This window comes from Aulonocara stuartgranti (assembly GCF_965226115.1).
Source record: "Aulonocara stuartgranti genome assembly, chromosome: 1".
In the NCBI taxonomy this organism is placed as follows: Eukaryota; Metazoa; Chordata; class Actinopteri; order Cichliformes; family Cichlidae; genus Aulonocara; species Aulonocara stuartgranti.
In genome coordinates this window covers 28,948,008-28,972,345 of record NC_138939.1, presented here as the reverse complement: position 1 = coordinate 28,972,345, position 24,338 = coordinate 28,948,008, and the positions used below count along the sequence as shown (strand labels likewise).

Genomic DNA, 24,338 nt, shown 5'->3' with positions numbered 1-24,338 from the left:
GAATAATATAATATAATATAATATAATAATGATTTTATTCCCGTAATTACCATTATTATTAATTGTTCCTATCTATCTATCTATCTATCTATCTATCTATCTATCTATAATGCAATTATGGGATTTTATGTAAATATAAATGTAAATATTAATTTATAAACCGATAAGATTGCATTATCACGTGACAGGGACTAACAAAGAGAGGGAGCAGTAATAGTTTTTGCCGTCCAACCATTTACAGGTGGGACAGCGTTCTCTGACTCTCTGGCGTCACCTTGTGTGCAGAAACGAAAATGCTCACTGGCCTAATTAACAACACCGACACCAGGTAGTCCCCAATTACTTGTGCCCAAGATAGACTGAAAGTGTTTGTTCTTACTGATACTGTTTTAACAGCTACTTTATTGCACAGTAAGGACCATAGCCGGTCGGTTCATCCGCTCTAAAATAAAATGACCAGCCAGTGTCTTCCTTCCCGGGCGTCTTAATCCAGCCCTTAATTCTGTGGGAGTGTGGCAGTGTATCAGCCTGCGCAGGGCCTGAAGGAGTTTAGCTGCTTCAGAGGTGGTGATGACTGAAGTCACGTGGGCTTACTATTTATACTCAAATAGTCCGGCAGTGATAAGGAAACTGTGGAAGGTCGTCTGTCTCTCCTTGCAAGCAGACGGGAAGGATTTTGGGGGTATAGGAACCTCGCAGGTGACACTGCTGTGAAACCCGCTCTTTCTGGAAACCTGAAAGGCAAGTGTGAGAACAAGCAAGTCCATCAGCCGGTCTTTGAGTGTGTGACTAGATTACTGGAGAATGAGGAGCAGTGATTTGAGTGTGATTCAGTAAAATGAATGAATGAATGAATGAATGAATGGGAGGGAAGGTAAACAGCAAAACGTTGTTGTGACTCAGAAATCAAAACATCAACCAAAGTATGACAAGTTTCCACAGTCATGTGTTTTGTTTTGTCTTTCTGGTTGTGGCATTATTTGTCTTTATATAAGACAGACCAACATTTGTAAACACCACATTTTTTCCAGTCTTGACTGTATCTGAGCTGCCCCCCCTCCAGCCCCCCCTTTGTTATCTGCACACTGGTTGCTCTTCTCCGGCTCACAACAACCAGGCCACACTTGGCACACTTTCCCCCCTGTGCCGTCATAATTCCAGTTCTCGCGAAGAGAAGCCTGGAGTGTGTAATCAACCCTGTGCTCTGCATGTGTGTGTGCGGCTGAAATGTCACTCTGCTGTTTGTAGGCCTCGCAGCACGCATAGTCTGAGTGTGTGACTTGGGGAAAGGGGGGCCCGGGACTTGCTTTGAGGGTATTTTTAAAAAATTATGTTCTTTTTTATTTGACAGCAGATGTAGATGTAGTGTCGCCTTATCGCCAACCTCTGCTTCTCCTTGTTTGTGTTCGTAATCAAGAGCTTAGAAGGAGCCTCAGGGCGGACGCTCAGCAGCCATGTCGACCCTTCTCCGCTGCATCTGTAGCTCCTCTGTCATTCTGTCCCAGCGAGGGGTCCATCTGAAGTTCCCTGGAAGGAGGCATTTCAGGACTTTCCCTGTGTTATGGGACCAAAAGGCCTCCAGAGGTAGGAAATTTACAAATCTCTCTGCTTCACAGAGGACAGGCTGGGCTTGCGTGCTTTCTCGTGTCTGACTTGAGGAATGAGAGCGTAACGGTTCACTCAAGGACAAGCTCCGGCCGGCCAAAGGAGTGGAAAACTTCCACTGCAGATCACAAACTGTTTGCAGCAGGTTGCTAGAGATGTTCTCAAAATAGGGAAAGCTGCTATAAAGCAGACGGCGGCTTTGCTCGTGAGAGCTGCTAACATGTGAGAGCGGACGAGAGGTCAGTTAAAGGTGACCTGTAAAAACTTGACAGCAGTGCGGCTGATTCTGATGACAGCCTTTTGTGTATGGAGCCTGTGCTGTGTGCGAGGCACACGGCACAGAGTGCTCGTCAAAGTTTTGAGTTGCTGAAATCTTTTAAGTTTGACTTTGGAGTGTGTCTGCATAGGACTGCAGGGCCTCTGTGTGTGTGCTGGCCTGGTGCCAATCACCTGCTAATAATGTCTCCATGGTGGCGAGGTCACTACACCATGTAGGGAGAGAAATGTGTAACCTGACACTGTTTCCAGCAACGCAAATCTCAGCTGTACGCGCATGCCTGCTGCGTTGTTGCGTAAAAGAAGATAAACTTATGTCTTGTCACACACAAAAAAAATATGCACAAGTTCCAAGTTCTTCACTCTCGGCTGCATTGTTTTATTTCCCCCTTTTTCTTTTTGTTTTGTTTTTTTGACCTCAGGCGTGCTCTACAAGGACCTGGTGGTTGGAGTTCCTAAGGAGACGTTACAGAATGAGCGTCGCGTGGCGCTGTCTCCGGCTGGGGTGCAGGCGCTGGTCAAACAGGGCTTCAGGGTGCAGGTGGAAAGCGGCGCCGGGGACGAATCAAAATTCTCCGATCAGCAGTACAGAGATGCTGGAGCCACCATTACTGATGTTAAGGGAGCCCTCGGCTCAGACTTGGTCCTTAAGGTTCGTACCCGGCATGCTCAGACTCTTCTTTGCAGCTTCACAGCTCAGAAACCGTAATCACCAACAATCTTCTTAAGGCCTCATACTATAGACTCATCTCAGTGCAGCATCTGACACCAATGATCACTTTGAGCTTCCTGATATGTTCCAGTCAAAGTAACCACTCTCCTCTGGTTTGAGTAATCTGTATACTTTGTGAAAATGAGCACTGATGTTTTGATTTGCTGCTACATAAGCAAACTAGATCCACATATCTGTCAGTTATATTTAATTGTGAGTGGAAAATAGATTTTTTTTTTTCTTTTTAGGTTCGAGCCCCCAGTTTGAGTGAGGTAGATCTCCTGAAACCCAAATCCACCCTGGTGAGCTTCATCTATCCAGCACAGAACCAGGAGCTGATGAATAAGCTGTCACAGAGGCAGAGCACTGTGCTGGCCATGGATCAGGTGCCCAGAGTTACCATTGCACAAGGCTACGATGCACTCAGTTCCATGGCTAACATTGCTGGGTAAACAAAAATGTATTTTTAAGTCCAGATTTCATCTGTTTGTTTAGTTAATGTAAATGTGACTTGAGTTTTTGTTATGTAGGTACAAGGCTGTGGTTCTGGCTGCCAACCACTTTGGCAGGTTCTTTACTGGTCAGATTACAGCTGCAGGAAAAGTGCCTCCAGCTAAGGTAATAGTCTGTTTTACTCAACCAAGCATGATCTATTTCGACAGTCAGTACAGCGTTTTCTTTCCTTTCAGTATACTTAAAATAAAAAATGAAGTGTGAAGTGAAATCTTGGTACATTTGGATGTTTCTGTTGTAAACAGGTCCTGGTTATTGGAGGTGGAGTGGCTGGTTTGGCAGCAGCCGGGGCAGCTAAGTCAATGGGAGCCATAGTCAGAGGGTTTGATACCAGGTATAAGGTTGGCAACGCCTCAAACTGCAGGCTTATTAATGATGGACAGAATTTTGCTGATAGGCTGGCTGCTTCTTGACTTTCAGGCCAGCTGCTCTGGAGCAGTTCAAGTCGTTTGGGGCTGAGCCTTTAGAAGTAGACCTCAAAGAGTCTGGCGAGGGTGTTGGCGGTTATGCCAAGGAGATGTCAAAGGAGTTCATCGAGGCTGAGATGGCTCTTTTTGCCAAGCAGTGTAAAGAGGTCGACATTATTGTCAGCACTGCCCTGATTCCCGGTGAGTCACATCGGTACTTTAAGCCACTTTTGCCTTTATCGTTTGGCATCAAAAGTTTCATCACTATTTGCTTTTATTTCATCTTTTCCACAGCAACACTGAACGTCAATTAGAGATAAACATATGAAATATTGCTCTGCAAGTGTGCTGAGAATTTCACTCGCTGTTGGCTTATTTTATTTAATCTAGCAGCTAAGGACTCAGTAGGCTTCGTGGGAGTTGGTCCTAAACATAAGCAACGTATAATTTTATCTGTTGACACTTGAGTAAATTGTCTGCCAGTCTGCCCCTCACTCATCACTTTCAAAAGAGGTGGCGATGGCGAAAAGCCTCCGCTTTGGACTTTGCAACTAGATCTAACTAACCAACGTATGATGGCACAGTGGCCTCGTCCAATTTTTCTATACTGTCTATGGCTTAAGCCCCATCAACCCCATAATGTCGCTTTCATGAGGGTCACTACATCTTTAATACGGATTGACTATCCTCTTTGTTAGACAGCATGATGCTGTTTGATGCATCTCATTCCTTTCTACCTGTGGTCCTATGCTCACTCAGGGAAGCGTGCACCCATACTGATCAAAAAGGAGTTTGTAGAGTCTATGAAGGATGGCTCTGTAGTGGTGGATCTAGCTGCAGAGGCAGGGGGCAACATCGAGACCACAAAGCCCGGACAGCTGCATGTTTACAGGGTACGTTTTGGCCTAGCTTGCACATTTGGATAAACTGGATAATTTTAAGGAATGCAAAAGATGTATTTCTGATTTGGGATATATATGATTTATTTATGTATGAATAATGTACTTTTTTGTTAACTAGGGAGTAACACACATCGGCTACTCAGACCTGCCCAGCCGCATGGCCACCCAAGCCAGCAGTCTATATTCAAACAACATACTGAAGCTTCTGAAGGCCATTAGTCCAGACAAGGAATACTTCCACTATGAGCCCAAAGAAGAATTTGATTATGGAACAATTGACCACGTCATCCGTGGGACTCTTGTTATGAAGGTGGAGTTTTTTTTTTTTTTCATGTGACTGTCTCCTGTCAGCTTCCATCCCCACTGGCATCCCTCCTTCCCTCTCATGCGCTGTCAGATCCTGTCATGCTTGGCTAGAGCGCCAATTGAGTACCAAAACAGAGTCCCAGCTGGGAATAGCTCAAGTTGGATCCCAGCAAGAATGTTATGAACGTTTCAAAATACACTTTTCCAGGAATTTAGCTTTGACACATTGTTTATGGCAGAATAAGCACGCAACCTCAATAGGACATATCAGCTTACCTCTTGTTACACTAAGCATTATTCAGCCCCTTAAAAGAGAATTTATCTTTCAAAACCACTGCTAACTGGTTTGTGATTGCTTTTTTGTTTAGCGTAATCCCCTGTGCCGTCCACGAGTTCGTGTTCGAGAGCTCACCCACTGTGTGAAAGTCTTGATGTCTGTTTCTCACGCAAATCTTTTGTGGACTCCTCTCTCCTCACTCTGGTCTTCTTGTGTGTTTTCTGGTGCATTCAGGAAGGCAAGAACATGTTCCCATCACCCCTTCCAAAAACAGTCCCGCCATCGCCGGTGAAACAGAAAACGGTTGCAGAGTTGGAGGCCGAGAAAGTGGCGTCCGTTTCGCCCTTCAACCGCACCATGACCTCTGCTGGTGTCTACACTGCAGGTTAAACACAAACACAGAAGTATTCAGACTTCTGGGACATTTAGCACTGCTTTATTTGGCTTCACTGAGAGGATTTGTTCTGTGTAAAACATTAATTTGTACTGAAATTAAAGCATGCAAATAATCCAATTAAAGTAAAATATCAATTTTCACTATCTTTTGGTTTAAATCAGGGGTGTCCAACTCCAGTCCTCAAGAGCTACTGTCCTGCAGCTTTTAAGCGCATCCTTGTTCCAACACACCTGAATCAAATACTGGCTTGTTATCAGACCTTTGCCAAAATGGATGGCATGCTGAAAAGAGGTAATCCAACAATCTGATTCAGCTGTGTTAGAGTAGGGACGCATCTAAAACAGGGGTAGACAACTCCAGGCCTCGAGTGCCAGTGTCCTGCAGGTTTTAGATATCACCCTGGGTCAGCACATCTGAATCAAATGATTAGTTCATTCCCAGACCTCTGGAGAACATGGGCTGTATCCCAATTCAGGGTCTGCAGCCTTAAAGTACGCAGCCTCAACGATCCTCAAGGGCCGCGTACTTAAAGACCGCTAAGGCCGGAAGTGCGAGGCTTGTGAAATGGGACGGTCTAGCCTCCGTTGCGCTGCCCAGGTTGCCTAGCAACCATGATACTAAATCATACAGCTTTGTTTGACAGAAATGAAGGAGAAAATCTTTTGTTCATTTCTTTGTTTGTTTCTACATGAGCTTTGATCATTCTCTGTAAGATTAAGGTCAGCTATTGAACGGCGTATATTTTAAAGTAAAGGCTTTAAAACCAAGTTAGTACAAACGTCACTAATGTCACATAACTTTGCCGACATGTGGCCAGCAGTAATGTTTTAATGTTCTTCGTTATTAAACATTTGCACATAAATAAGTGACATGATATTCAGTACTTGAAGTTTACTCTTCGGGCAGCCCTCATCCGCCGTTTGTTAGGAGGAAATTTAGCCATTTGAATCAGCTGCGTTGGATCAAGGACACATCTAAAACCTGCAGGACACTGGCACTCGAGGCCTGAAGTTGCCTACCCCTGATCTAAAAGCAGCAGGACAGTAGCTCTCGAGGACTCAAGTTGGACACCCCTAGTTTAAATGGCTTGTGTTAGTGTGACATTAATATTAGACAAAGATAACTTAAGTAAATGCAGAAGTTTTTAAATGATTATTTCATTTATTAAGGAAAAAAGCTACCCAAACCTACCTGGCCTTTCAGGTAAAAGTTAAAACAATCTTTGGAAGATCTGAGTCCAGTTACATCTGGCATACACAGCCTTTAATGAAAAGAACATCATACCAGCAATCAAACATGGTGGTGGTAATGTAATGGTCAGGGGTTGCTTTGCTGTTTCAAGACCTGTACAACTCGCCATAACTGATGGAACAATGAATTCTGGTCTCTACCAGAAAATCCTGAAGGAGAATGTCTGGCCATGAGTTTATAGCCCAAAGCTCAAGCACACTTGGGTTATGCAGAAGGACAGTGATCTGAAAACACACCAGAAAGTCCATCTGTTGATGTCTTAAAAAAACAAAATGAAGGTTTTGGAGTTGTCTAATCAAATTGTGGACTTGAATCAGATTTAGATGCTTGACCTTAACCTCCTAGGACCTGGCATCCACATATGTGGACATCACATTTTGGGTTGTCTAGACCAAAATACTAAACTTTGCTCTACAAGGGCCTGATATCCACTTACGAGGACATCATGCTGCCACTGTTCAATCGAAATTTAATGTGAATGTCCTCATATGTGGCTCTCATTTTTCTCAGAAACAAAAATCAGTTAAAAAAAATAAATTGCGTAACTCTTTGTTGTTACATTCATCAGCTCCCAATCAGCCCAAATGGCAAAGCGAAATTACAAATGCATACCATGAAGTTTGGGTCTTAGGAGGTTAAACAGGTTATTCGTGCTCAAATCCTCCAATGTGGCTGAATGACAATTCTGCAAAGAAGAGTGGGCCAAAATTCCTCCACAGTCACGAGAGACCCATTTCCAGTTCTTGCTGCCAAGGGTGGCTCAACCAGTTATTACATTTAGGGGGGAGGTGGTTTTTCACATAGAAGTTTCAGGTAGGTTGGGGTGGCTTTTTCCCCCTTAAAAACCTGTTTACTCAGGTTATCCAATATTAAAATCTGTTTGATCTGAAACATTTGGGTATGGCAAGTATGCCAAAAACTAAGAAATGTAAAGTGGGACTGCTTTTCTACATAATGGATATGTGCTGGAAACCTTTGTATGTGGACAAGAAAAGCAATTTGCAATTTAAGCATGTCTCTTTGGGATTTCATTGTAAGATTCATGAGGGGAAAAATCCTTTACTTTCCAGTCTGACTTTGTAATTTTTCCATTTTTAAATCAAGTCATTGTAACAGATCTTACTGTGACCTTTGGAAGCCCCCCTGTAACTGAGCACAGCGATGAATATATTTTTCAGTAAATTCAAACATTTCGCTTCACTTCTTTCAGAGAAACTATGAATCATAATAGCTGGTAATAAAACGACATGTTTATTTGTCTTATTCAGTTATTCCATTCCTTCAATGGTTAAGAAGGGACTGGAAACCAAACTTGAAACTACAGCAGCAGGGAAAGCACAAACATGGCAACAGCAACACTGCCTTGCTCTGTCTCTCTCTAGGCCTGTCTACCTGTCTGGCTCTAGGCATCATCTCGCCCAATGCTGCTTTCACTCAGATGGTCACCACCTTTGGTTTGGGTGGGATAGTGGGATACCACACTGTGTGGGGTGTGACCCCCGCTCTGCACTCACCTCTCATGTCCGTCACCAATGCCATCTCAGGTCAGAACTCATTAAAGTCATGAAAATCTGTATAGATGTGGTGATATTTGAGTGATTCCTTTTTATTTGTTAACAAATTCTTTTCTGTCAGGTCTGACTGCGGTGGGAGGCCTGGTGCTGATGGGTGGAGGTCTCACACCTTCTTCCCTGCCCGAGAGTCTTGCTCTGGCTGCTGCCTTCGTTTCCTCCATCAACATTGCTGGTGTGACATTCAACACTGGACACAAAAATGGCTTCAGTGAACATAAATAATTTCCCACCCAAACAAATGAAAACGGCTAATTCATTCATTTATTTCTGCACCTGTGCAGGTGGTTTTCTGATCACCCAGAGGATGCTGGACATGTTTAAACGGCCCACCGACCCTCCTGAGTACAATTACCTGTATTTGCTGCCTGGGGCTACATTTGTTGGAGGATATGGAGCCTCTGTGGCTGCTGGGTACAGCATCGAGCAGGTGAGACGATGCACATCATGTCATCTCACTCAGATTTGTTTCCACTGACAATCCCCTACTTAATGTAATGTGCATTAAGTAGCGTGACAGTGAAATTAATTGTTTGTAGAGCAGCGGTCCCCAACCTTTTTTGTGCCACAGACCAGTTTATGTCTGACAATATTTTCACCGACTGGCCTTTAAGATGTCTTGGATTTGTTGTACTAATCAACAAAATAAAACCTGTACTGGTAGCAAAAAAGTTTTATTCATAAGACACTGGAAAAGACTGAGGGAAACCGAGTTAATGATAAAAACCCTGAAAACCATAAATTTCACACCCGAGCCATAACTCTCGCGGACCTGTACCCAACGACTCATAGACCGGTACCAGTCCGTGGCCCGGGGATTGGGGACCGCTGTTGTAGAGTAGATGGTACTCTGTCTGGTACTTTAGTGTGGTGACCTCTGCTTGCTAAGTGCATCTAATTTCATGTATAAATTTGTATCTTACAAAATGAAGATACCATGAAATGAATGCATAATTTAATTTTTATATTTATTAGACTGAAACTGAAATATTATGTTAACTTTAAATATGGCTTACCATATATGAACATAAATGCAGTTATGTCAGTTTAATAGAAAAGTTAAGCGCGATCAAAAAAGGATTTCAAATACAGAAATGTCCAACTTCTGAAGAGTGTGTTTGTTCTTGCTCTCAGTACTGGATTGTTGCATGAATTACTGCATCAGGTTGCCATGGAGGCAATCCGCTTGTGGATCTGTTGAGTTGTTTCTGAAGCCCATGCTACTTTGATAGCTTGTCTGTATTGGATCAGGTGTTTCTCATCAGGTCAAGTTGTCTGGCCCGTCTTGCACAGTAATAACATGGTCAGCAGGCCATTTGGTACTAGTTTTGGCACGGTGTGAAAGTGACGTGTCCTGCTGGGAAAAGAAAATCAACATCTTCATAAAGCTTGTCAGCAGATGGAAACTTGAAGCTCTCTAAAGCCTCCTTGCAGACAGCTGCACTGACTCTGGAGTTGATAAAACACAGTGGGCCAAACATCAGCAACACTGGCAGATGATGTGGCATCTCAAACCATCAGACTGCAGGAAATTCACTCTGGATTTCAAACACCTCGGCTTGTGTGCCTCTTTGCGCTCCCTCCAGACTCTTGGACCTTGATTTAGAAATAAAAAGTGAAATTTACTTTCATCTGCAAAGAAAGGCTTCGGACCACTGCACAATAGTCCAGTCATTTTTTAGATTGACCCAGGTAAGATGCTTTTGACTTTGTCTCTGATCTTTGTTTGATCTTAGGAAGATCAAACCCCAGCCTCAGTCCACTCGTTCTCCAAAGCTCTTGAATCAACTTCTTTTTTAACAAACCTCTCAAGGCTGCAGGCGTCCCTATTACCTGTGGACACTTTTCTTGTTACTACCACACTTTTCCATTTCAGTCAACTTTCCATTAACGTGTTTTGATGTGCTATATTAATGACCTTCTATGAAAAGAGTCAATGATCCTGCTTGAGAAGAGACTCAGTGATAATCATCTATACAAGTGTCCAGTCAGCAGTCTTCTCCATGATTGTGGTTGTGTGTATTAAGTAGGCTGAATCATTTACAGGTATTTATACTGTTCTTCTAATGACATATTTTTTTGAGTCTACAATATATAAAATTTTCACTTGTTGTAACTAACTGATGGGAAATACTGAACTTCTTTTAAATATTTGAATTTTCTGAGATGCATCTGGTTAGAGACCTCCAAGGTGAAGTGTTTGGGCATGCTGTACTGGGAGGATCTCTCAGCTGGTTTTGGAACGATGCGCCCTAGAGAACCTATTGAGCTTTTTATATATATTTTTTTCTCTCACATAGATTCTGTTACTGCAGTAGTGGATGCGTTTTAAACATGTTTTTTTTCCCTTTCTACTCTTGGCTCTGCATGAGTCAGTGAGATGGGGAAACTCTCATTATGGTCATGTCAGGTACACAGTTCTGGCTTGAGCACAGAAACCAACCCACCTGCTATTCAAATCTTTTCTTTGAGGGAGTTCACTGTGGGGCTGTATCAAGGCCTGGTAGAGGCTATATAGGGATTTTCTTTAAGTGTGAGCCATACAAAGATGATAAGTAGAATGTAAGACTATTTAAAAAACAAAAACAAACCCTGTAGATTAACAGACTGGGTCCACTTTGATGTCAGGTCTAGATCAGAAGCTTTCATTTAATTGGGATTACCTCTCATCTTTAAACTAATTTTCATCCTGCTTCTCGATTCTTTGATGACTTATTGATCCATTCTCAACATGTAGCTATGATAAAATGCTGATTCTCACTTTTTCTCCTCAGATGATGTACTTAGGCTCAGGTTTGTGCTGTGTCGGGGCGCTGGCCGGCCTGTCTGCCCAGAGCAGCAGTCGCTTGGGGAACGCCCTCGGCATGATGGGAGTGGCAGGGGGCCTTGCTGCCACCCTCGGTGCCCTCAAACCCTCACCGGAGCTGCTGTCTCAGATGTCTCTGGCTATGGCCGGTGGGGGAACCCTGGGTAGGTGGCTCCATGCATTCAACTAAAATGGATATGATATTGTGTTCACTGATATTTCTTTACTTAAACTGCCCCCCAAAAAAACCTCTTGTGCTGCAAAATGCCCACTGTAGCTTCACAGCGCTTCTAATTTCATCTTATAACAACTCAAGCGGTATGCCCTGCTGTTTCATTGGGTCATGTGAAGGAGACTTGCAAATAACGTAGCACCTCAAGGTTTCAGTTTTCAATAAAAAACAAATTGATCAAGTTTCGGCATGACTCCTCTGAAGTCTAGCGGTTTGTTTCGTTATTAGCTCCTCCTAGCTAATTCATAACATGCATCAATCACTCTGTTGTACATGTTAATCGTAATTTAAGAAGCAGGAAGATGAATGGCAGTGTAATCATCCTAAGAATGAGCGCATACACACAGCATTAAGAGCCGCTTAGTTTTCAAGAAAACGCAATTAAATCCTCAACTTTGAACTCCTGGGATTACCTTTTGAAGAACAGGCCCCATAACTAGAAGCAGGTGTCTGCCTTTTAACCATTTTTTCCCCTTTTTTCTTTCTTCTTTTTTTAATTTCATGTTTTTTTTTCAATGCCCTAAATGTTTCTAGCAGTCAGACTCTGCCAATGTGCATGCGAAGTGTAGTTCTGGTGTTTAAATTTTTTTTTTTTTTAAACTTTCTTCATATCTCAACTACAGGTCTGACCATTGCCAAGCGTATTGAAATCTCAGACTTGCCCCAGCTTGTGGCAGCTTTCCACAGCCTTGTGGGCCTGGCGGCTGTTCTCACATGCATTGCCGAGTATATGATTGAGTACCCTCACCTGGATACTCACCCAGCTGCAGGTGTGCTCAAGACTGTGGCTTACCTGGGCACTTACATCGGAGGCGTCACATTCAGTGGATCACTGGTGGCCTATGGCAAGCTTCAAGGTAATCGATCTGACACTAATCTCTCATTTGCACATTGTCAGTCCATATCTGACGAGGTCAGTCCCTGTCAGATCTGACCATAGCTCTTCTTATTACACACAAATCTCTATGAAAACACATCAGGTTGTCTGGCCGGCTGCTGATTGTTCCTTTCATCTACTGAAAGCCAAAGATCCCCTCTTAAATCCAGGAGTTTCTGTGTAAGTGTCAGCACTCTCTAATTTGCGCTTTAGGCCGACCAATCAAGAGGAACACATGAGAAGCTCTCTGGTAATTTGCCATGGGAAGGGCAGGCCAGTGACTGGATGGCTGTGGTTGGTAGAGGGTTGCTGGCTGATTTGTGGATGAGACAGATGCTCAGACAGCTGATTAGAGGCTTTCGCAGATAAGTCTGAGGGTTCAAAGACACCTGACACTGGTTAAAGAAAAGCACGCTCACTTGTTTTGTCTTGTTCCTTTTAAACCCTACAAAAGTGTGAGAACAGTTTCTCTTCCCTCTCTGAAAAATGTGTTTTTTGGTTGTAGGTCTTTTGAGCTCTGCCCCCCTGCTGCTACCTGGACGGCACATGCTGAATGCCAGTCTGATGGCAGCATCTGTTGGAGGCATGGTGCCCTTTATGCTTAGTTCCAGTTATGGTACTGGCATGGGGTGCCTGCTGGGAGTGTCTGGGCTTTCCACTGTCATGGTGAGTTTGTGACCATTATTAAAGCTGCCAACAGGCAGGGGGTGGGGGGGATTGGCAACATCTCTTTCAGTGAATTTACATTTCAGCAGTTGATTTTTAATGTAAGAATTGTTTTAGCTAACTTGGAATATGTTAAAATACTTGTTTGTTTTTCTGATTCAACCTGTCATAGGGTGTAACGCTAACAGCAGCCATCGGAGGTGCTGACATGCCCGTGGTCATTACTGTGCTGAACAGCTACTCAGGATGGGCACTATGTGCCGAAGGCTTCTTGCTTGACAACAATCTCATGACAATTGTTGGAGCGCTGATTGGCTCCTCTGGTGCAATCCTCTCCTACATCATGTGTGTGGTGAGTAGATGCACATTTCCAGCATTATGCATGAAGTAAAAGGATACAAACGTGTCACTGGGCTGCTTCTTCCTCAAGGCTATGAACCGCTCCCTGCCAAACGTGATCCTGGGCGGGTACGGCACCACCTCAACATTGGGTGGTAAGCCCATGGAGATTGTTGGCACTCACACCGAGGTCAATGTGGACCAAACCATTGACATAATCAAAGAAGCCAACAACATCATCATTACTCCAGGTACACACTGTTTTACAGATGTCTCGAAGCACTGTTGAGGAATGTAATTTTCAGCTTTGTCATTGGTAACTTTTTCTAACCAACCAATCTGTGAAACTGATCTTTTATCAGTTTGTTTCGTTTAATGTAGGTACCTATATTACCACAATAGTACCCCACTTGTAAGTGACTGTATTTAGTTATTAGGTTGCACTATCTAGTTTGATTAGCAGTGTATCCGACCATCCAAAAGCAATGGACAGTGCACAAGAGAGGTGAAGAAAAGGGTTCAGGCAGGGTGGAGCAGGTGGAGATTTAGGATAGTGGAAAGACTGAGATGATTTTTGACAGAAAGATAGCAGCAGGAGTGAAAGGAAAGGTTTACAAGATGGTAGAGGGACCTGCTGTAATGTATGGTTTGGAGACTAGGAAATAGGAAGCGTAAATGGAGTTGGCAGAGCTGAAGATGCTAAGATTTTCATTTGGGTACATCAGAGGAACAGAGCAGGCTGATCAGCTTGGAAACAAAGTTGGAGACGCAAAGCTGATATAGTTCAGAGATGGGCAAAAGAGGAATGGTGGATATATTGGACAAAGGATGTTGAAGATGGAGCTACCGGGCAAGAGGAAAAGAGAAAGACCACAGAGAAGATTCATGGATGTAGTGAAGGACATGCAGAGGGTGGGTGTGACAGACGAGGATGCTGGGGAGGGGTGAGATAGAGGCAGATGAATTGCTGTGGCGACCACTAAAGGGAGACGCCGAAAGGAGAAGAGAGAGGGAGAGCGAGAGAAGAAGAATCCTGTGTCGTCATGTTGGATCAAGTGAATGAAGACCCTATTCATAAAAGCCTAGAGGTTCGACAGTGACTTTCTGGCATCTACAGGCTGATAGGGAAAATGTGCTGTTTTATTTTTGTTTGTTTCCCCCCAACCTGCTGGTGATAACCTTGCGCTGCTCTTATAGTTAATGGTGGCAAAATATGGTTGACCACAGCAATCTAGTGACCAAAGCTATTCTAAGGAGGTTTTTGGTGTAACACCCTGTTTGATTGGGGAGGGATTCCAGGTTGCAGCGAATGAAGATACATCATTTCTTTTAATTTTTTTTTAAAATGACGAGTCATTGGGCCATGTCCAATATGGAGAACAACTTGAGCATAATGCACTAAGAAAATGCATAATAAACGTCTACTGTGTATACTATGTAACATGCAGGTAAAATAATGCAATCTTACTCACTGAACTGGATCTTGGATTTTATTTAATTTTTTTTAATTGGCTGTCTCAGAGCGTGCCATATTATTTATCAGATAAGCATTACAAATGCAGGGCTAAAGGAAGGATGTCAAACTCATTTTACATTGTGCCACGTACAGCCTACTTTGACCTTAAGTGGGCTGGACTGGTCGAAATCCCCTTTGTTTATTTAAGAGACTGATAATGTCCTTTTAAAAAAAGATTGTAAAGCATAAAAACGGGAAGTTTCTGTGATCTGCTTATCTATTAATTTACTTTGGTATAATCGATGTGGAAGGTCTTTATTAGTAGGAAAAGCTGTAAGTCTTTTCCATAGCTGATTCGGTGGGCTAGCTTGGATTCTTTGGCTGGCCAGTTCTGGCTCCCTGGGTCTCACGTTTGAAGGGTTTCCAGCAAAATGAATTAGCTGAGGTGAAGGCCAGCAGACAGATATATAGCCACCTGTAATGGCATCTATGTGTTAATGAAGCCATGTCTTTAAGCTCAAAGATTGAATTTAAACAGATGAGTTAAAATGGAGACAAAGTGTTTTGGTATGTCTATTTCTTTGTGTTAGCTTCAAATGGCCATTTAAGAAACTGTTTTTGGCACTCCAACATTGGTTTCAGGTGTGTTGTGTTATCAGTTGTTAATTAAGTCTTAAGCAGACATGAAGAGCAGGTAGCAAGTTAGATAACACTGTGCTTCACCCAAAGTTTCCTCATTTTTGAAGTCCTTAGCTATAAGTTGTTTCATCTGGGGATTTTTTTTTTTTTTTTTTTTTTAGTGCTGCACAAAAAATTATGTAAACTGATATAAACTGTTAGAATTTGGGCTAAAGCCAGCTTGCAATCAGTGCATTGGAAGAATGCTCCACCATGATTTATATTTTTCTTCAAAGGTCAGCTACTTTTGTCATTTGCCACTTTGTCTGTAAGCAAATTTTGGTGGAAGCTTTAAATCTTCTACATAAGTAGAAAAACTTTTTTCCCCCAGTTGTGGGTGGAGACGGTGCTGGAAACAGATGGAGCCCTTTAGAAACGGGTGTAGACAGGTGTAGAAAGAAACTTGGACTAGCATAAGAGATTTATATTGGTGCTCCTGTCAGTAGATGGCGTGGAGTCCAAATGTCATTTTTCAGATCATTAGTTTAGATCAGTACCATCATCTATCTCCCACATAACTGCTTTCACCTGACCAAAAAAACCAAGCAAAAAAAGTTGCTCTGTGAGATCAAAAACAGCTCTGGGAAAGCCCAAATGTTTTGCAGAGTACTTGGAAATGGTCAGGCATCTGATGGTAGCGTTTTCATTAAACTCAGAATGCTGAACTGTAGTGACCACAAGAGGGAGTAGTTTGTTCACAAACTGTCCACGGGGCCTAAATAATGGTGGTTTGGATTTCAGAGTGTGAGATAATGCCCACATCATGATTTATTAAGCAGAAAAGCCAGACTTGTCTGACAAATGAGTAGCTGTTGAACGGCCTGTGCGAGAGGAACCACTCCGTGTAGCTTGGATACCAGGATTGCTGTTTTTTTTCCAATGGCTCCGAATTGGTGCAGAGACAGCTGTGTGGTCGAACATGCTGGTTTGATTAGAGAAACAGTGAAAAATCATAAGGGCTATTCGGTCCAGACTCTCCATGTGCTGTCAACAACAAAGCACGGCAGTGAGGAAACAGAAGGCTCCGGCTGTTTGGGGAATTATAGTTCTTGACAATGACAATAAATAAATAAATACTAAATACTAAGATACAGGATACAAGTCACTGGCTTGGAAAAACTCGATTAGGGGTAATGCTGAACTCTAGAAGGTACCTGACCACCAGGGTTAAGCAGGGGTTATGCAGACAGAGGGTAACTAGCTCTTTGCACGCAGGGGACCCCAATGCACACCACACATGCAAAAGTTTTCCTTAGAAAAATGTCTCTCAGACTTTTGGCTGCTATGATTTAACACAGAGAGGAGTCTTGTGGTGGTGGAGGACAAAAGAAGGAATGAAGGGTGATGAATATGTGGCTTTACTGTTGTCCTGCAGGACTGCTGTGCCTGTCATTTAGAAATGAACAATAGCTGTGAAATGCTTATCTATGACCAGGCACCCATCCAATAAAAGAAAAGCTGTTTGACAGGAGACTCAAGCAACCTAAAGGGATTATGGAGTATGTAGATAAGATATAACCATTATATTCCTACTAAGGCCAATTTGCTCAGCTATTGCAAGTTTCTATATTTATGTTGTTAGGTTGGGGTCTGTGTGCGGCCAAAGCCCAGTATCCTATTGCAGATATGGTGAAGATGCTGAAGGAACAAGGCAAGACTGTGAGGTTAGTTTGTACACACGTGTGTGTATATACACACACAAGGCAGGACATTCTTTTATCAGTGTGTGTGTGTGTGTGTGACAAGTTTTCAGTGAAAAATCAGTGATGTGCTGTAACATCTCCAACAGGTTTGGCATCCACCCAGTGGCCGGTCGTATGCCCGGCCAGCTGAACGTACTCTTGGCCGAGGCTGGCGTTCCCTATGACGTGGTCCTGGAGATGGATGAGATCAATGACGACTTCCCAGGCAAGCGCCGTTTTTAAAAATAAATTCTAGAAAGATCTTTTATATTTACCGTTACACGGCTGTCACTTTGGCAGGGAGGTGTTGGATTAAATTACTCGATTGGTGATTTGTAATAAACGCATCCGTTCCTTTTCATCTGCGCTTGAAGTGGCCACATGTTATGTCTGGATACTTGGATGTGCCAAGTTATTAGGACAACACTCATTGTTTTCTTAGCAACCAGGCACGCAGGCTGACACACATGGTTCTGTTTATGGTGGAGGGAGATTAGTGCAGCGCCGGAGTTTGAGTTCATCCGCCTTGTGCGTAAACGTGTAAATGTTTATGACCCACAGAGACAGACTTGGCGCTGGTCATCGGTGCCAATGACACGGTGAATTCGGCGGCGCAAGAAGATCCCAACTCTATAATTGCTGGCATGCCGGTCCTGGAGGTGTGGAAGTCCAAACAGGTTGGTCTGCCTTTATTAGATGAAATGTGTTTGAGGATATAGTACCAAAATAAGAAAAATCTAATCATATACCACCTTCTTTTCTTACTATTACCACCAGGTGATAGTGATGAAGCGTACTTTGGGTGTGGGCTACGCTGCAGTAGATAACCCCATTTTCTACAAGCCCAACACATCTATGTTGCTGGGAGATGCCAAGAAAACTTGTGACAGTCTGCAAGCAAAGATCCGAGAGACCTTCTACTAATTACAACTCATTACTGCCGTGTACAATTGTTAAGAACTTAAAAGTTATTACAATTTTTGGCATGTGAGATACCTATTTTACAAAAACAAGTTTATTGGGTCTGCAACAAATGTGATTACAGCAGAACACAAACATCATTGTGCACTAATTTGTAAATTAAAATGTTTAAATGTATCAGAAATTCCTTTCTTTGTACTACTACGGTCACACTGTCCATTCATGCATAAGAAAATGTCATTCGAGTTCAAAAACTAAAAATTATTTTTCTGCATAATCAGAATCTATTAACATAAAACGCTTCAGCTACAGTGTTTGATGTCTTTTAGTCTGTCCTCTTCAGCATTTTCCAGCAGAGGTTTTGGCTTTGTTAACAATTGAGTGCAGGTAGGAGTAGAAGAAGAGAAGGTTGTCGTATTCTCCGCTGTACTCCTCGTCGAGGCAATGCTCGTGGAAGTCCATGAGAAAATAATATATGGCTTCGATAGTAGCTAGATAAGTGTCCGGCTTGCCCTTTTGATGACGCCAGAAACACGTTTTTCTCATCTTCAACTCTACCTGGAGCAAATCTGGGGGAGAAACACGTCAGTCACAACATCGTGAGATCATGGTAAATTCAATTGTGAGTGAATAATCACCAGCAGTCTCGAGTTCTTTGGAAACCCACTCAAATGCAATCTTTCATGATTACCTTGCAGTCTCTCGTCTGTGCTGATCTTATTGGTCTGGTTCCATGTGCTGTCAATGAAGACCACCCTGTGTAGGGGATCCACCTTTGACACTGAGCTTTTTGCTTCATCTGGCGTCCCCGACTCTGAGCTCTCAGACGTGCGTGTGGAACCTTGAACTTGCTCAGTTTTTAACCTCTTTCTGCACGGTTCATCAGCGGAGTCGTGTGACCTGTCATGTAAACACTTCATCATGTCTTGAACTGAGACGGCCCTCGGACCAGGGAATACCAACACCACCTGGAGCGAGCGAAGACGGAGAGGAACGCCATCATGCAAACTGTGCTGGGGCATAAAATGTGTCTCGAACACGTGTTTTTACAGTGGGGTGATTTATAAAAGGCTAAATTTAGGAAGCAGAGAACAGGATGTAAACTGTTTGACAGGTGAGGGATAAAGTTGAAGAAGTGAAAACACTAAATCAATTGATTTAAATAAATGAGAAGACAAGAAAAACAATACAAATGTATGGCTTGTGGACTAAACTCATTCAGCTGAAATAACAATCTGATTGCATAAGTGCTGTGAGCTTTGAACTGAAGAATGGAGCTGCAGCAAATAAATCTAAATCTTTTAGAAATGTTTCACTGGTTGTTTGCAGACTGGGTAAAAATCTAAGATTTTTATGCTGAAAATAAACAACGGTACAAAATGCAAAAGATAAGCATTTACAATTTGACTTTAGTGGAGAGCAACAGTTTCAGAACATACGCTTAAATTAGATTTCTGCACTAAAATAGAAATGAATACAGTTAATTCAACATAGTATCGAGAATTATTGTAAGCAACAATATAAAGAAAAAGACTAATAGATGCCAAAGAAAATGCTAAGTCAGTGATATCAGACATTGGTTCAAAACTAGCAAAAGCCGCTGCATAATAAATACTCAACTACTTCCATTGGTTTTAGTGTAAAGTAAATTCTGAAAGGGAACCATCAGTTTACAAAAGGGGAGTGGCTTAACAAACCAAAAAAACAAAACAAACATTCCTCTTAATAAAATGGTCAGGTATAAAGACTGGACTAAAAACAATGAGTGAAAAAGCAGCCAAAATCCAAAGACAAACTTTGATAGACCTTCAGAAAGCCTGAAGAACTATTGCTCAATAACAAAAAAATTGCTTTCGTCTTGGAAGAAAAAATGGTGAGTGACTCAAGACTGTTGTATAGTGAGCTCAGTGAAACACACGGGCGCAGCTCCTTTGCGCAATCACCTTTCCTCAGTTTGCTATGGTGTGCTTGTGTAATGTTTTTGTCACTGAGAAAGTTTTTAAACTTACAATGATTCCGACCACTGGATCGGATGAAAATAACAGTTCGCACGATCCCTTTTAGTTCTCGAAGCTTTTAAGTCTTTTTGGTACTAAATACACAGAAAAGTCCAAAAACTACATATGCCGCCCCGCTCTTTATATTATACACTCCAACAAGCCATCCAGCAGGCCTGATGGGATCTTTTGAAGCGCTGTTCTGGCCTGTAGGCCATATGTTTGACACTCATGGATTAGTAGATGAGAGAAAATCACTTTTGATGAGCAATTTAACCTCTGTTTCCAAACAAAACATGCCACATGCTTTTCTGTGTTGTGTCATAGAAAACTGAATATGCTATTTGACTGAGTAGTGAAAACAAGACAAGTGAAGATACAAAAAAGTTTTCTGGGAAGTAATTTCCAGATGAATCAATCATAAACGTAATTGTTAGCTGAAGCCACATAAGGTACAAGGCAGACAGCATGTTTTACAGTTAAATAAACTCCATTCTTTCTTTTAGGATAAAAAACACAACTACAAGGATAAAAAAGAACTAACCTTGTCTTTTTGGTATTCAGGTATGCAGGGGTAAGTATATATTGTGATGTCACTGGGTGCGAGAATCTTGGCGTGGATGGCAGTGCTCTTGCCATCTGTCTCGTTGGGATGCTTGATGATGTCTATCTTCACAGGAAGCTGAGTGTAACACACAGTGTGTAAAGTCAGGTCGAGGGGAGAGTTGGATTTCAGCAACATCATGCCAAAATATTTAACGTTAAATAATTTTAAAAAAAGGCATTTTGCAACCAATTAAGACAATGGTGAAGGCCTCTGTTAAAAGACAAAGCAGGTGAGTCCTAACCTCCTACAAACCTTCACTGTGGGGACATCTTGCAGGCTCATGCCCACTAAGGAGCAGCATGTGTAGCAGAAGAACATCCTCGAGCCTCCACATTTAGAGCACTTTAACCTGCCCCTTTGCTGTGCTTCCTCTAGCACTGCATGTGATGCCAATTTGAGCCCCTGGAGCTGCTGACTGGGAAGCTCACGGGAGTCGGATGAATCAGAGGCCAGTGTTTTTTCCCGGCAACTGGGATGATGACGCTGGTCCTGATCCAGGCCGCTCATTTTTGCTCTGTTGACAGACTTGTCTTGGAGCACAAGTACACTCATAGCTGATGAAGAATAACAGAGCAAATAATGCCAATATTAGCAGACATAAATAATCTAACATTTACAAAGACTTAAACTCAAAGGACACAATAACATGGAAAAAGCTAGTTATAGAGCTAAGAGTTCATTAAAATTGTGCGTGACTGGTAATGATTAGATTGGAAAATTTGTTGCTGTGATAGTACGGTGCAGCTTGAATGCTTTTCATCTAAAAAATTTCATAAAACAGAGCATTGTAACTCTTGGAATGAGTAAATCTTTTAAAAATAATGTTTCATTTAACTATTTTATTGTAGCGTCTTATGATTTTACATTGGCCAGATTAGAAGCTAGTATAAATTAATACGAGTGGCAAGATCATCATGTTAGTTCTGCAGTTCTGGTAACTGAATAAGATCACATTATATGACATTACCCATTTCTGGTTCAAATATGAACACGTCAAATTCCCAAACATCACATTGTGAGCACAGTCACTGAGATAGAAGTTCTTAGAAAACAGAAAACCATAAATCTTGTTAATGGAAATATCTAATTAGTCAATCACATAGCAGTAACATAATCCATTTAGGATAGTAGACATGGTTCCAGAGGACATGAAGAGAAGATGAGATGAAGTTCAAAGCAAGCATCAGAAAGAAGGAGAAACCCATGGCTGTTGATGCCAGATGGGCTAATCTGAGCTACTGGGGTTTAAAGACAATAGGAAGAAAAGTGTCAGTTCTGTAGGTGAAAATGTCTTGTTGCTGCCAGAGGTGAGAGGAGAATGGCCAGATTGCATCAATCTGATCGCAAGGCAAGAGTAATTCATTAACCACTCGTTACAACCAAGGAATGCAGAGAGCATCTCTGAAGAAACATGTTGATGACTACAGTAGCAAAGGACCACATCAGGTGCTGCTCCTGTCTGCTAAGAACAGGAGACTGAGGCAACAACTGGTAAAATTGAAGACTGGAAAAATGTTGCATGGTCTGAGTCTCAATTTTCAAATGGTAGGATCACAATTTGGCAAAAACAGCATGAGAGCATGGATCCATCATGCATTGTATTAACAGTACTGGTATTGGTGTAATGGTGTGGGGAAGATATTCTTGGCAAACTGGCCAATCTGTAGCGACTGTGAATCAAAAGTTTACATCACCTTGATGAATCGATGACACGTAGAATTAACGCACCTCTGAAGATTAAACTAGCAGGGTGTGCCTAATCAAGGGGCCAGTGATTGTATGTACATACTGTTGAATTTCTGATAAACATGGGGGATCGTAAGCATCAGCTAATGGGGAAACGCTGGTGTCCGAGTGTAGCGCGTTTGCTAAATACAGATTAGTAATTAGCACATGGATAAACAACATGAAACGTTGCTCTCTTTAACCTCTCTCTAGCGCAGTGAGATGTGATAGAGCAGAAACCGTACACCTGCAGCTTGCAGTTACTTTTCTTTGAAACCACAGACAGTATAAAAGAGTCAGTATTTTACACTGCCCATGCTTCAACATAGTGGAGCTAGCTTCTGTTAGCAAGCGTCACGTTTCCTCAGCCCCCGCTGCTAGCGTTAACAGACACAAGTCAAAAAGTCTAGTTAAGAGGAGCGAAGATCAAATGAAGACGGATGCACTGTTGTGCACTGTTAGCTCAACTGGGTTCACTAGCTTAGCTACAAAAAGAAGTCCCATTATAAAAGTGCCTACCAATGAAGTGCACAACGGCATGAGCGTCTTCTTCTACGCCGGAAGCACAGCTCCGTGTGAAGGAAATGCTGGGTAGTTACCTGTCGCTAAGCAACGAATGTGCTACTCGGTGCCCTTTGGGGGTGTTATTGCAGGCGATTTATAAATATATATTTATAGATGGTTAATTTTCAAAATGTATCAAAGTAAAGTGAATAAATGAGTGTGCTTTAATCCAGTAAAATAAAATTACGAAGTTAGATTTAAGTTACTCATACTAGCAGCCAATGAACGTCAACTCTCGCTCTTATGTATTTCGGTAAACGTTAGAAAGAAAAAATTTTTTTTTTCTTAAAATAAAACACAGTTTATGATCATGTAAACCTCTAGATTTTAAATGTACAAGTTAAATTACAAGTTTAATATTAGACACACACTGTGTATTGTGATGCTTTTTGTTGCATTTAAAAATACAACATTTTAGGCAATTTAAAAAGAGTTGTGCATAGTTCTCAAAAATATTTAAAATAATATATTAAAAATAACCTTAAAGAAAAATCCTTAGAGACTCTGCTTATTCATATGAATCTGGTCCGTGGCAATAATTACAAATTCCAGAAAGCACAAATTTTGCTTGGAGCAAAAAATAATTTGCTACCAGGAAATGTTCAAAGTATGTTTTCTGTAGAGAACATAGCTGTAATTTAAGGGGTTTTAGCAACTTCAAAACTATATTAATGTGTGTACTACCAGAAAATGTTTTAGTGTTTACGAGTCAAAATCTGGAACAGGTTGAGTGTGGAAGCAATTCAAAAACAGAAATAAAGGTAGAGATTTTCCTGATATAGAAAAAGATATTTGGCTTTTAGTATATATCTGTATATCTCTATTTGTAAACACACAATAATATGGTAATATTTTGGTAAATGGATTGGATCTTTGTAGCACTTTTCAGCTCTATCTGAGTACTCAAAGGACTTTATCCAGCTTGCCTCATTCACCCTTTCATACAAGTACTATTTGTATACATATGCGGTTTCTATCTAATATTTACACATGCTCATACTGAGATTATTTCATCAGAGATGAACTTGGAGTTAGTATCACACCCAAGGGTATTTGGCATGCAAACTGGAGAAGGCAGGAATTGAACCACCAACCTTCTGATAATTAGATGACCTGCCTGACATCCTGAACTACAACTACAGCCGCCTGACCCTTGCATAGTGTACATATTCTGTGTAACAAAAATAGTAACAACAATAATTTATTATAGTTGTTGATGTTAACACAGAAGCTTAATAAATAACTGATGAATTATGATATAAGGAATTGCACAAGTTTTGCCCCTGTACACCACCCTTTAAAACCAAATAATCAAGCTGTGATTGTGCAGGCTGCCAGCTTCAGTTCAAGGGGTTTGACTAAAACCTTTGTATTAACTGTAAAAATTACAGACTTTTTATACACCACCTACTCTCCATTTTCACAGTCTCAAAAGTTTGGACAGCAGAATGATAAGCTGTTTAGAAGCCGCATCCCTCCTCCTTTCATGGCAGTTTACACAGACTGCCCAAACTGCCCTTTCATGGCAGTTTGGGATTGAAGTTGCTTTTAGTAGTTTTTAACTGGAACTC

The 24,338-nt window shown here is 41.8% G+C and overlaps 2 protein-coding genes across 5 annotated transcripts; one reads left to right on the top strand and one right to left on the bottom strand.

Annotated features, from left to right (window-relative positions):
* Positions 1 to 291: 291 nt before the first annotated feature.
* On the top strand, positions 292 to 18,058 carry nnt2 (nicotinamide nucleotide transhydrogenase 2). 3 transcript variants are annotated; one of them, XM_082538294.1, is made up of 23 exons: positions 292 to 741; positions 1,249 to 1,314; positions 1,418 to 1,584; positions 2,304 to 2,533; positions 2,842 to 3,041; positions 3,124 to 3,211; positions 3,352 to 3,440; positions 3,527 to 3,714; positions 4,273 to 4,406; positions 4,534 to 4,725; positions 5,233 to 5,383; positions 8,029 to 8,190; positions 8,282 to 8,392; positions 8,502 to 8,647; positions 10,992 to 11,187; positions 11,879 to 12,112; positions 12,638 to 12,798; positions 12,971 to 13,150; positions 13,229 to 13,388; positions 16,854 to 16,935; positions 17,061 to 17,179; positions 17,515 to 17,630; positions 17,731 to 18,058. In XM_082538294.1, exons 3-23 carry the CDS (start codon positions 1,455 to 1,457, stop codon positions 17,875 to 17,877), a joined length of 3,216 nt encoding a protein of 1,071 aa, XP_082394420.1. In that variant the 5' UTR covers positions 292 to 741; positions 1,249 to 1,314; positions 1,418 to 1,454; the 3' UTR covers positions 17,878 to 18,058. The 3 variants fall into 3 exon arrangements, with proteins under 3 accessions (XP_082394420.1, XP_082394421.1, XP_082394419.1); XM_082538295.1 differs by lacking the exon at positions 1,249 to 1,314; XM_082538293.1 differs by lacking the exon at positions 292 to 741 and having other exon boundaries at positions 770 to 1,314.
* Positions 17,949 to 22,827, bottom strand: dtwd1 (DTW domain containing 1). 2 transcript variants are annotated; one of them, XM_082538335.1, is made up of 5 exons: positions 22,723 to 22,827; positions 20,731 to 21,032; positions 20,416 to 20,553; positions 18,566 to 18,842; positions 17,949 to 18,443 (listed from the first exon to the last, which is right to left on the bottom strand). In XM_082538335.1, the coding sequence occupies exons 2-5, from the start codon at positions 21,028 to 21,030 to the stop codon at positions 18,214 to 18,216; spliced, it is 945 nt and encodes a 314-aa protein (XP_082394461.1). In that variant the 5' UTR covers positions 21,031 to 21,032; positions 22,723 to 22,827; the 3' UTR covers positions 17,949 to 18,213. The 2 variants fall into 2 exon arrangements, with proteins under 2 accessions (XP_082394461.1, XP_082394462.1); XM_082538336.1 differs by lacking the exon at positions 22,723 to 22,827 and adding an exon at positions 22,173 to 22,713.
* Positions 22,828 to 24,338: the final 1,511 nt, after the last annotated feature.

Excerpts from the sequence above, each read along its gene's own strand:
- nnt2 (XM_082538295.1), top strand. The coding sequence starts at position 1,455 with ATGTCGACCCTTCTCCGCTGCATCTGTAGCTCCTCTGTCATTCTGTCC. Across the intron at positions 3,441-3,526 it reads GTCAGAGGGTTTGATACCAG|GCCAGCTGCTCTGGAGCAGT; the intron begins GTATAAGGTTGG and ends CTTGACTTTCAG. Across the intron at positions 8,393-8,501 it reads TTCCTCCATCAACATTGCTG|GTGGTTTTCTGATCACCCAG; the intron begins GTGTGACATTCA and ends GCACCTGTGCAG.
- dtwd1 (XM_082538335.1), bottom strand. The coding sequence starts at position 21,030 with ATGAGTGTACTTGTGCTCCAAGACAAGTCTGTCAACAGAGCAAAAATG. Across the intron at positions 20,554-20,730 it reads AAGATGTCCCCACAGTGAAG|CTTCCTGTGAAGATAGACAT; the intron begins GTTTGTAGGAGG and ends TGTTACACTCAG. Across the intron at positions 18,444-18,565 it reads CACAGACGAGAGACTGCAAG|ATTTGCTCCAGGTAGAGTTG; the intron begins GTAATCATGAAA and ends TTTCTCCCCCAG.